Genomic DNA, 11,853 nt, shown 5'->3' with positions numbered 1-11,853 from the left:
AAACATCACTTTCATTTAACTTGCAAAATATTTTATGAACCCTCTTGTCATATGACTAAATTGCAACTTCCTCAATTCCATGTCCATGCAGCTGTGGTGTTCACTTTCAAAGTTACTGTGTAAAAAGCACCAACCCTGCGAAGAGATTTCAGATTCCTCTTTTTAGATCGGCTACAGCGTTGGCCTGCATCCGCCGCTCATTATGGTCACACGCTTCACTTTGTGCTGCCAGATTGCTCTCCTATTGTTTACTTGTTTGCCGTGTGCTGCTGACATTTCATGTCTAAATGAAGAAGGGAATCCAGTTGATTGGTGAGTTGATGTCCTAATATGATTGATTCTCCTGTTTCTGTTTTATCCTGTAGATGAAACTGCACATTAGATTGGTTTTTTTTTTTTGTTGTTGTTGTTCAAACACATTTTTATTAAATCGTTTTCAGGTTTGTCATCTACAAACTTCCAAAATATAAACTAGATGAAGTTGGGAGTGGGGTGGAGTACATGTACTTGGATGAATCAGTAGCGAGATGGCAGATGAGCAAATATATGATCAACAGCAGCCAAGGAGCCATAGCCAACACTCTGAATCAGCTGTACATGGGAAAAGCCTACATGGTGAGTTTGGTGAGATAAGAACATCAAATCTTAATAAAACAGCATAAATAAAAATGATTCAAATAGTGTTTTTTAAAATACAAAATAGCTTGTATGATGGTTTCTAAATAAGCATAATTTCCTTTCAAAATAAAAGACATCCTGTGTCAGACTGGCATATATGATGGTGTAATGTCAGCAGGGAAGAAAAAAAACACATTTATTTTTCCTTTTGTGAATTTTTAATCTACTTTACTAAAATTAAATCAGAGCCAACTGTTCTTTTTATAAATCCTTGAATTTGCTCAAAACTAGAAAATTTGCTGACACTCAAATTGATTTTCTGCTGTAAACGGTTCTCAAAAGTCTTTCAGAATGTTTTAGCTTGACTTTGTTAAAGCACAAAGCCAAACCACTTGATTGATTGTTAGAACATTATAGATTTATTATCTATCTATAGATAAGCAGCGGTTGCAAACCTCTGGTTTGGCTAAACATAAAATCCCTTTTTTCCCCCAATTTTTATTTGAGTTTGAGCCAATTTCCCAAACCTGCATAAATGCACTGCAGTCAAACAACCAAACAAGGTGTCGTTTAAGTTAGGATCAATAAAAAAACATTAGTAGATCAATTCCACTTGAGTTTATTGTTAGGATAAATGTCCAAACCTTCTATTTTTTTATTCTGTCGATAAATAAATAAGATATCTTTGAATTACTTTGCAAATTTCAGTTATAGCTGACTTATCTGGCTTCAAAGCTGCAGGAAAGAGTACCAAAAAACACAAATTCTGCTTGGAGAAGTAAAAATGCCAGCCAGTAGACATTTTTTTAAGTGCTGATTCGTTAGAAAATTGGCATTTTTTTAAATGCTGTCATTGTTCTAAGCTTCCATTTCAGTTTATTTCTTTTCTAGGTTGTCTTAAGGCACAACACAAAAGGCAAAAAATAAATAAATCAATCAACAACTAAGCTTTAAAAGTTTTGATTGATAGAATTCAATTAATTTCAGATTGTTTTGACCCAATTTTGTCCAGATGTTTCCAAAAAAAATTGACTTTCTAAATTGTTTTAAGGTTTTTTTTTTTTTTTAAAGCAATCTTCATAATGAAATAGCACATAGCAACTGAAATTGATGTTTCTTTTTCAGGAATCATAAACATTTACATGAAGTTCCATATTTTAAGGTCATCTTATTGATATATTATGTTATATTATGTTTAAAATTTAATTAATTAATCAATTAGGCTTCTTCAAAAACAAAAAAAAATGACTAAAAAAAGCAAATTCCTCAGAAAAAAACATGTAATATTGATGGTGATGATGTGTGTTAAATGTGATTTCTTTGTCAGGCTAACAGCTCGGTCTACGTTCTGTACAACGATGGGCCGCCAGATCTGAAATACATACAAGCATATGGACACACTAAAGGTACATTTCAATAAACAACAGCAGAAATGACTGTTCTGATGCACTAGCATTTGAGTTAAAATGTGTTTTATTGATGTCAAAATTAAAAATGTTGAGCTCTATGAGGATTGCGATGAATACCTGTGTATTTATTTATTAGTATATTATGTAGATTTTTGTTTTTTTTTTTTGTATTTTTTGAATTAGTAAAATAAGATAAAATAAAAATAATAAATAAGATTCTGAAAATCTCTATTTTAAACTTTTTTTTTATTTTGTTAACCCTTTAACACCTGAGGCATCACCTGTGGCACTTAAACGCAAAATATTTCACATACGGTAACTTTTCAATGGCTAACACGATCAACGTAATTCCAGTAGATTCTGAAGGTTGAAAAGTTACAGCAAACCAAAGAACATAAATGCAAAAAGCTCCAGTATTAAAGGATAATTGAAGGCTAGCTCTGAAGCTACGATCAAACCGCCATCGGAAACTTACGTAAAAGCGACTATTTCCAATAAAGCGTCCATGGAAATGCGTTCTAAACTCATGGTCGTTCATCACTACGCACATTTTTAAGACACTATTTAAGCCCCACTTCAAAACGTGTCCATTGAACATGATGAAATTTGAATTTTTTGCACTGAAATTCCCTTTTTTTTTGCTTCAGAATCCACTGGAATTGCGTCAATTGTGTAGTTTGAAGAACGTGTGTTATTTTCCTCTCGCCAGAAATTTCCCCCTTTTGATTGATTGATTATAGTTATAGGCGAGACTATACATTAAAAGAAACATTTTTATGAGAAGCTTAACTAAAATGTCCTTTTTCCACATTTGGCTGACCTCAGATCAATTTTAAAGTTGTGACGATAACAGTGAATGTCAGACGCTTTTCCATCTGATAATGCAATGCAACAGTTTTGCAATAGTAGATCAATAAGGGGAGGAAACGTCCAAAGAGCATCAGACTGATAACTCCTGTTGACTCTTGAGTTATTGAGCGTTCTGACATAACTTTGACGTGAATGTTTGCAGGTCTGCATGTGTGTTTGCATGTCCGCCTGTAGTCTCTCAACACTCTTGTGTTTGTCTGCCTCCTGCAGGGGTTCTGCTCTTTGACCGCGCTCAAGGGTTCTGGCTGTCACACAGCATCCCTCATTTCCCATCATTCCCTGAGAGGGGCTACATCTACCCATCCTCAGGCAAATTAAATGGCCAGACGATGCTTTGCATGACTTACCAGTATGCACAGTTCCTCAAAATTGGTGAGAAAAACCCCTTTTGAAGCAACGGTACTGCATCAAACATTAACTCTGTGGTCTTTTATGTGTTTTCTAGAATGCAAATATAGTCTTCCATAAACGTAGGTGTTTACTGCGACCATCGTTTCTCCTCTGCTCTCCTGCAGCGCAGCAGCTGGAGTACCTGTATCCACGTTTCTACAACTGCTCCGTCCCCACAGCGTTCTCCGCTGACCTGCCACAACTTGCCAAGTTGTGTGAGGGTTCCAAACCAGCGCTGGCCTCTGATAAGAACATGCAGCCCCTTGTCTCTAGCCAAGGGGAAAAGTTTACCAGCTTTGTTAAATCTAAGCACTTTGTTGAAGGTAACATGTTTCCCCAACACTTAGAAAAGAACTAAATACACAACACAAATACAAGAACTATAACACAGTACTGGTATACAAAAACAGTAACCAGAGAGAAGGGAAGGTAATGATTAATGAAAAGCAGCGATTAAAAAGAGGACTCAGGTGGAAAATATTCAAGGAAAACACCTATTTAAATTAAAACAGGAAGTGCAACTGAAGAAAATACTCAAGAGACTTAAATCACAAAGCAGATGGGGAGCAACGGAACAAAGAGAAAACCTCAAAAATGATTGACGAGACAAAAGTTTAGCAACTAGAAAATAGAGAACTCAAACAGAACATCGTAGATCATACTAACAACACAGGTGAAGCTGAAGAGCTTGGTATAGTTTCCCTATTTTTTGGCATATTTGCCTCTGGATCCCATTCATTCACCCATCCATTTTCTAAAACCGTTTAATGCATTTTGTTGCTGGAGCCTATCCCCGCCAGACCTTTGACAGATCTCTCCTAAGGACCAATTTTGAATTGTTGATGAACATAATTATTTAAAAAGAACAAACTAATGAAACAGGCCTGGACAAAAATGATGGTACCTCAATGAAAGATTGAAAACTATTTGACCAGATGACATGATTAACTCAGGTGTGTCCTTTAATTGACATCACAGGTGTTTTATTTATTGTTACTTTTCTAAGTTTTGAGTGATTTCAGTGAGAATTGTGGGTTTGTCTTTCTTTAACTGAGAGGTACCAACACTTTTGTCCACGTCTGTATATATATCTTTCTCTCTATATCCCTATATCTCTGTCTATGTCTCTATATAGTATCTATCAATATCTCTAATTATCTATAGCCCTATCCATATGTATCTCTATCTCTTTAAATTTAAATATACAGTATCTAAAAAAGTATCAGGAGCTTATGTTTTTTATTTGAATTTTTATATCAAAGTACAGCTGAACTACCTCACTCACAGACCTTTCTCTACTTCAGACATCTACACCGGTTGGGTGGCTCAGGTTCTGGATGCTGACCTTCTGGTGGAGTCCTGGCAGACACAAGGTCACGACCTTCCTTCCAACTGCTCACTGCCCAGACACACCATGAACATCAAGAGGATCCGGCTTCCCACTTCAGTCCGTTTCCGATCTTATTTCGACCACTCAAAGTGGTGCGTCTCACAAGCGTACGAGGACCAAGTAACCTGTCTGGGGGACCTGAACAGGGAGTGGGCCCAGAAGTGGCGTGGCGGGGGTCTGATCTGCTCCTACAACCCTGTGATTTACAAGGCCTTCAGACAGCTGGTGGAGTGGTACATCAGCTGCAGAATGACAGGACATGACTGAAGCGTCTACCTTAAATTTACTTCATTAAATCATGTAAAACTAAGAGCATCAACAACCGTTACAATCAAACCCACTGCAATATCAGATTCATTGTTTGAGCCCTAATTTTAGTGACGCTTTTACATTTTTGTATCAAACCTTACCAAGTATGGTGTTTTTTTTAATGATTCAATTTCTGACAATACTGAGATTAGCCGGATGTTTTAGGTTTTACAAACGTTTTGACAAGTTAATGGAACTACTGAAGAACTTATGGTGTCAATGGATTCCTGTATTTTCATTCATGTACATCTTAAGCTAGTTGAAATGAAAGCGCAAGATATTGAACTCTTATTTACCTTTTTAAAGTTGTTTTGAATTGTGAATACTGGCAACTAAAATGAGATTGAGAAAGATTTTGTGCTTTGAGTAACTTTATTTTAAATTAAGTGTTGCTTTGTCATGCAGATTTTTGATTTAAAGTCCCACTCTGATCATTTTTTTGATACATTTTCAAAGTTTCTCTTTGTTTTTTTTTATTAAGATTAAACTGTTTTTAGCCAAAATAAAAAAATAAATAAATAAAGAGTCTTTTTCTAGGACATAATTTCTGCAGTTTGGCAGTTTTTTAGACTTCATTAGACATTTGGCTCTGAGTTGTGGAGCGGAGTAAGCCCGCCCCAATTCCCATCATCATCTGTTTATACCATTAACATTAACATTACAAGCACAGCAAAAATAAACAGTGATCAATATCAGAGCTATCCAGACGTACAGTTTTAAGTCAGATTCCATCTTAGACAAGGAAAGTGAAGACACTCATGGATCTATATGTCTGAGCTTGTGGCTTGCCGTAGTATTTTCTATGTCACACTTACAAGTTTTTCCAGCTGTATCTTCATTATTCACAATGAGTTAACAAAAGAAATACTCGGAAATTCACTTTTAAGCTTAATTTTATTTATATATGTCCTCCATTGGGAGAAAAATACCACAAGAACATGATAAAAATGCACAAAAACAGATTCACATTTGTCAGACTCATCTTGAGTTGGAACATGAAAACAGCTGTCGTTGTTTTGACTAGCGTTCATCCAGGTTCTGCTGGCAGGAGTTACACGCGTGTTATGACACAACCAATCAGCAGAGAGAAGGAGCAAACAGGTTCAGCAGGCTGATGCAGATGATTCAAGAGATGATTTCAGAAATAACTTCTGCTCTTCTGTCCTGCACTGCAAAGGAAATGCCAAACGGGTGCAGTGTTTCACAATCAGCTTTACTTTTAGAATGACTGCCCTACCTCAAAAACAGCTTCCTGTTCCTCATAATCTAAAAGAAACTCACTGAAGGAGGCGTGTCGTCAGGCTGAGCGAAGAATGAAATTAAATAAGAAGTGAAACTGTAACAAGTGCAAATGGAGGTGTAGCTGTGAGTTACATTTCCAGCTGGATGTGACCAGAGCGATAGAGTAGAACCGACTTTAAACTCAAGGGATGGCTGCAAGTGTGAGTGACTTATTTACATATTTGTAAAATATTATGATGTACATATAAGAGGCTCTCTCAACCTGTTTGTTTTCATACTACATCTGTACAAATACACTGTAATTCATCGTTAAACTAGGAGGCAAATATAATATTTAACTTTCACTTAAACTTTATTTATGAATTGATGCTATTTTCTAAAGTCCAGGAAGTGGTTTTCTACATTTCTCCATTCTTCTGTTCTATCCTTACAGTTCTGTCACACCTGTTGTTTGGTTTGTTCCAGGTATTAATTAAAGTCCTCGTCAGCGTTGGGATCTTTTTTCAAGGAGCTCATTCAGATGTGAAATGCAGGAATGACCGTGGAGATGAGGTGGACTGGTTGGTAAACTTTAGTTTCATTTTCCGTTCCGTGTAGAAACGAGGTTAATAAAAGGACATTGTCTCTATTAGGTATATTCTATACAAGCTGCCCAAAACAAAAAAGGATGGTTTGATCTACTACATGGATGAGAACACCAATGGTTGGACAGCCAGCAACCAGAAAATTGACAGCGTGTCTGGCTGTGTGGGGAGGACACTGAAGCCACTGCTTGACTATTATGTCAGAAAGGTATCAGAATATAAAATTCTTTTACTAAGTTGAAGGAAAGATGCACATTCAATGAGTTTTCCATTTTTGTTTATTTGTTTCAGACTGAAAATTTTGGATATTTGCTCTACAACGACCAGCCTCCAAAACCTTACGCTGCTTCTTCGTCATATGGTCACAGTAAAGGTGCCCTTTCTCCTTTCTAATGGCATTAAAAATCAGATATGTGAAGATGTAATGAGATGTTTTCTGTGCTTGAAGGGGTTGTGATGTTGGATAGACAAACTGGAGTTTGGCTGTCTCACAGTACACCACAATTTCCAGCTTATCAGAGTCAAAATTTCTGGCCAGAAAGTGGAAACAAAAACGCCCAAACATTCATGTGCATTACGTTCCCCTACGCTCAGTTTAAAGAAATCGGTAGGTGAAGCCCTCAGATCCCCAGCATGTTTTTTAACGGTTTATTTAAAACTTAATAAACATGTAATTTCAGGGCTGCAGCTGAAGTACATCCACCCTTATTCCTTTGACTCTCATTTTTCAACAACCTTCCATGAGGAGCTGCGCTGTGTTGCACAACGAAGCTGTTACCCAAAAAAGGAGCCCTGGTTCAAAGTGGGGCAGTTGACATCTATGGGGGGTCGCAGCTTCCTCAGCTTTGCAAAATATACACGCTTTAAAGATGGTAAGTTTTTAATATCTAAGAAGATACTATTTTAATGCTAAATGTACCTACAAAATGATTGAGCTAATTTTTAAAAATGTGATTTTTAAGATCAACTTTATTTATCCCTGCAGGGAAATTCTGTTGTAGAAGCGGCATAATAATAAAGAAAAACACAAAAAAAAAAAAACATTAAACTGCTGAGCAATCAATAGACGTAACATTCTTATAAATATATGTACACATAGCTGCAGATATAAATTCATACAAACAAATGTATACACATAGCAGCAGAAGAAAGACTATACAGGCTTATACAAAGATGTAAAAAAAAAAAAAAAACTGAGTAAAAAAGAGTTTAAGAAAAAGCACCAAAGTGGTTTCCTTTCAGTTGTCAGTCAGAGGTGGTTATATGGCCTGATAGCAGATGGCAGGAATGAAGATTTTATTGCTAAAACGTACAGTTTATAAACACTATCAAGAAAAATGTCACTACACAAACAGATGTATTGTTATTTGGAAGACAAATTGTCTTTTACAGTAATGGCAAAAACTCCGAAAGTCGCAGTCTGTATGAGGAAACGAAAGATCTTTTAACCAAATCGGAAATCTTTCATCAAACAAAATTAGGCTTTTACTTTGAAAAAAAACTATTCTGAACAATCTGAACAATGTTTCTTGGGTGTCAAACACAATTGCACAGAGGGCCTAAATTCAAAACACACCTTATTTCACAGGCTGAACAGCATAAACATTTATCCAACTCACTAAAACTAAATTTTTAAAACTTTAAGAAACATCACTTTTTTAACAATACCATAAATAAAAACAGGCAGGAATATTATCAACTTAAACCTTAAATAGCTTTCAATATTTTACTCTCCATAAAAATATATTTTGTCAAAATTGTACCAGTTAGAAATAAATGTCAGATAACATCAGGCAATAAAATAAAATTATCTGTAGATATAATTACCTTGAGGGCCGGACCCGGCCCCCGGGCCTTAACTTTGACACATGTCAGCTACCAGGTCAAAGTAGATGCATAGCATTACCTGTGATAATGTTAGTGTGAGTTCTGCAAGCTGAATGTGGCGCTTAAGATGCTAGTGCTGAAAGCTGAAGATGCTAAAGCTTATAGCTTGCTGAAATATTAGCCATATGCCAAATAAGCCTAAAAAAAACCCTAGTAGCTGCTATATTTGCCAAAAAAGCTGGCATGTTGCTAAAAAATTAGCAATACTCCAAATTAGCCCTTAAAAACCTCAGTAAATGACAAATTAGTTGAAAGCGCTAGCATTTAATTGGCATAAAAATCCACAGTAGACACCAAGTTAGCCAAATCAGCTAGCATAATGCTAATATAACAGCTAAATGTCAAATACCGGTAATCAAAAAAATGTTACTGAGTCCAAAAGACTTGTGCTAATAATACAAAGGCTTATTGCTAATTTACTTACATTAACTAATGCAAGCTGAATTTAAGACGACTTGATGACTTTGACCTTGAATATCTTAAAAACCGTGAGGAGTTTTAAAAATACTAATTCAAGAGCCCAAAGTTTGTTGAATAGTTTAAAAAGTTGAATGGTTTCTGTAGTTGAAGGTCTTTTTGAGCTGAAATTTCAGTTCATTTGAAGATTCCACATGTTTATGGAGTTAAAAAAAAAACGATAGTTGGTTGAATAGACTACAAAGTTTGAGTAATGAAGTTGAAACTCTCAAGCACCCATGCACTAAAAGAACTGAATATTTTGATACCTGAATGAGGTGAATAGGTGAAGGGGTTGAAGACCTATGGACGTCCAAAATAAAGAAAAGAAGAGAAATAGGTGTGAATGCTGACTCAGCATTCACACAAATAGATGTTTAGAAAATGTCACAATAAAGAAGTTAACTGCATCACTTCCTGTGCTTCTGCAGACCTGTATTCTGGACTTATCACCAATGAACTGCCGTCGAATCTCTTCGTCAAGAGTTGGGGGAAGATGCGCGACCCCCTGGCCTCCAACTGCAGCTCCAGCATCCCTCATCACGTCTATAACGTGAAGTCGGTGAAGTTACAGAATGATAAATTCGATAACATGGTCGATCACTCCAAATGGTGCGTGACCTCGGATGAGAGCTGGACTTGTGTTGCTGACATGAACAGAGAGACGAGTCAGATGAGCAGAGGTGGGGGGGCACTGTGCATGTCCAGCAACAACGTGGGGAGGGCTTTCAGATCAATGATCTCAGAGTACGAACCGTGTAAAACAAAGTCTGATGCTAAAAAGAGAGAACTGTGAGGTGAAATGCTGACTGATGTTAAAAACTTTTTCTATTTTAGATTTTATCAGTCTTTCAGTGTCTTGAATGTAACAGAGTGATTTCCTAATCATCAGTTGCTGGACTACTTCCTGTCAAGAGTTATAACAGATTATGTGTTTGTTTATGCTTTTAAGAGAAAACTAAATTAGCTTCATGACTTATTATCAAAAATTACCATGAGGTTTTATTACCTGAAATTACTGCATTGTCTTTTTTAATGTAGTTTTTATTTAAAAAATGTGAAACAATTTGCTTTTTTTTGTGGTTTCCAACCTATTTTTGATTGAGAGATGTTTTTATTCGGGAAAGCTTTTAACTGATGTTAGTCTAATAAGGATTTTAATTGTTATCTTCACTTTCAGCAGGTCCTGTTGGGGATGGATTTTCACATTTGTTTCTGTTTGGGTTTTTGTTTTATGATGTCTTTTATTTTTAGATGGCATTTTGTGATTTTATCATGCAAAAAATGTTACATAAATATAAATGTGTCATTCTTTTTACAATAATAATGAATATTAGCAGGATTCAAAAATTCTCTAATGGAATGGATAAATGCTTTTGACATTTTATTAAGGATGAATTTCATTTTTGAAGACAAGAATGTACTTTTTGCAAGTAAAAAAAATAGTTTTTTGGCAAATCCCAAATCTCAAAGTCCCGTTTCAGTTATCTTATTATTTATTTTTATTTAAATGTGGTTCCAGTGGTTATTTGATTATGATTTTGCTTTTTTTTAGACAAAATTTGATTTGTTCTTACACAGAGTACACAGATGTCTGAACATGTCAAAGGCTTGACAAGACTGTAGAACCATGTTTATGTGAATGATATAAAGTATTTATGCTAATGCTCAATACTCCAATTAATATTTATATAGTAGGCATATTGTTATTATTATTGCTAATTGTTGTTTTTATTGGAAGTCTTTGAACTTGCTGTAGGATCTGATCTATTAGTTCTTTCTGCAGTTTATTCAGAGATCAGTTGCAGCAGTGAGCACTACTGTTTACATTATGGAATGCACTGCAATAAAATAATAATAATAAATTATTAATTTAATTGCAGCACTTGTATAACCGATATGTTGTGAATCTGGGGTCTGAAACCCGCGGCTCTGGAGCCACATGTGTAGCTCTATGGTTAAAACGAAATGTTTTAATACATTTAAAGAGGTAACTTAAACTTTATTCATCTCATTCACATTCCTCAACGAGGATCTAACAGCAATAGCCTCAATTCTCCATCAATCCATCAATCATTTTTTAGTGTACTGACACATTTGAACTTTTTTTGAGCTTCGTTAATTAAAGAAAATCAATTTATGTCAGTAAGGACAATCAGAATCAAAGGTACCATAATTTAAGTTATATACTGGATTTTAAAGCTGTTTAAAAAAAAAATTCAAGGATTTAAAGTGTGCATGATGGTTTAATGTATAATAGGGGTCCACTTAGCTCTGATTTAGTTTTTGTTAGTTATATTTCTAAATGTGTGAATGAGATGCACCAGAAACTGTAAAATAATACTTATACAGTATATATATATATATATATATATATATATATATATATATATATATATATACTTTATACAGCATTTGCTGCATTGACATGATCCTATGGTGTAGGAAGTCTTTTATTTTGAAAGGAAATCATACAAAGCTCAGTCAAAAGTTATAAATTTCATATTTAAAAAAAACAAACTATTTTCTCTTTATGTTTATGCTTTATATATGCCAAAAACAACAATAGTTTATTTAAATGTATCATGTCATTAACAAAATTATAAATATAAATCAGTATCTTATCTTATAGAGTGTGAGTGAAGACTTTGTAGCACCTACTGGGTTTATGTTGGCGAGAAATCGACCCGAATGGCTC

General features: G+C 35.1%; 2 protein-coding genes across 3 annotated transcripts; both read left to right on the top strand.

Moving 5' to 3' along the window:
• The first annotated feature begins 10 nt into the window (after positions 1-10).
• Positions 11-5,756, top strand: dnase2b (deoxyribonuclease II beta). The gene is made up of 6 exons (XM_024278943.2): positions 11-312; positions 441-615; positions 1,946-2,024; positions 3,108-3,269; positions 3,413-3,610; positions 4,592-5,756. The coding sequence occupies exons 1-6, from the start codon at positions 203-205 to the stop codon at positions 4,942-4,944; spliced, it is 1,077 nt and encodes a 358-aa protein (XP_024134711.1). The 5' UTR covers positions 11-202; the 3' UTR covers positions 4,945-5,756.
• A 233-nt stretch (positions 5,757-5,989) lies between these two features.
• On the top strand, positions 5,990-11,535 carry LOC112150737 (deoxyribonuclease-2-alpha). 2 transcript variants are annotated; one of them, XM_036211481.1, is made up of 7 exons: positions 5,990-6,428; positions 6,694-6,780; positions 6,861-7,020; positions 7,104-7,185; positions 7,261-7,419; positions 7,493-7,684; positions 9,587-11,535. In XM_036211481.1, exons 2-7 carry the CDS (start codon positions 6,764-6,766, stop codon positions 9,949-9,951), a joined length of 975 nt encoding a protein of 324 aa, XP_036067374.1. In that variant the 5' UTR covers positions 5,990-6,428; positions 6,694-6,763; the 3' UTR covers positions 9,952-11,535. The 2 variants fall into 2 exon arrangements, with proteins under 2 accessions (XP_036067374.1, XP_024134975.1); XM_024279207.2 differs by having other exon boundaries at positions 5,994-6,428; positions 6,694-6,788; positions 9,587-11,534.
• Positions 11,536-11,853: the final 318 nt, after the last annotated feature.

Source organism: Oryzias melastigma, linkage group LG4, assembly GCF_002922805.2.
Source record: "Oryzias melastigma strain HK-1 linkage group LG4, ASM292280v2, whole genome shotgun sequence".
Lineage (NCBI taxonomy): Eukaryota > Metazoa > Chordata > Actinopteri > Beloniformes > Adrianichthyidae > Oryzias > Oryzias melastigma.
Note: the sequence above shows the minus strand (reverse complement) of the source record. Positions and strands in the feature narration are given on the sequence as shown.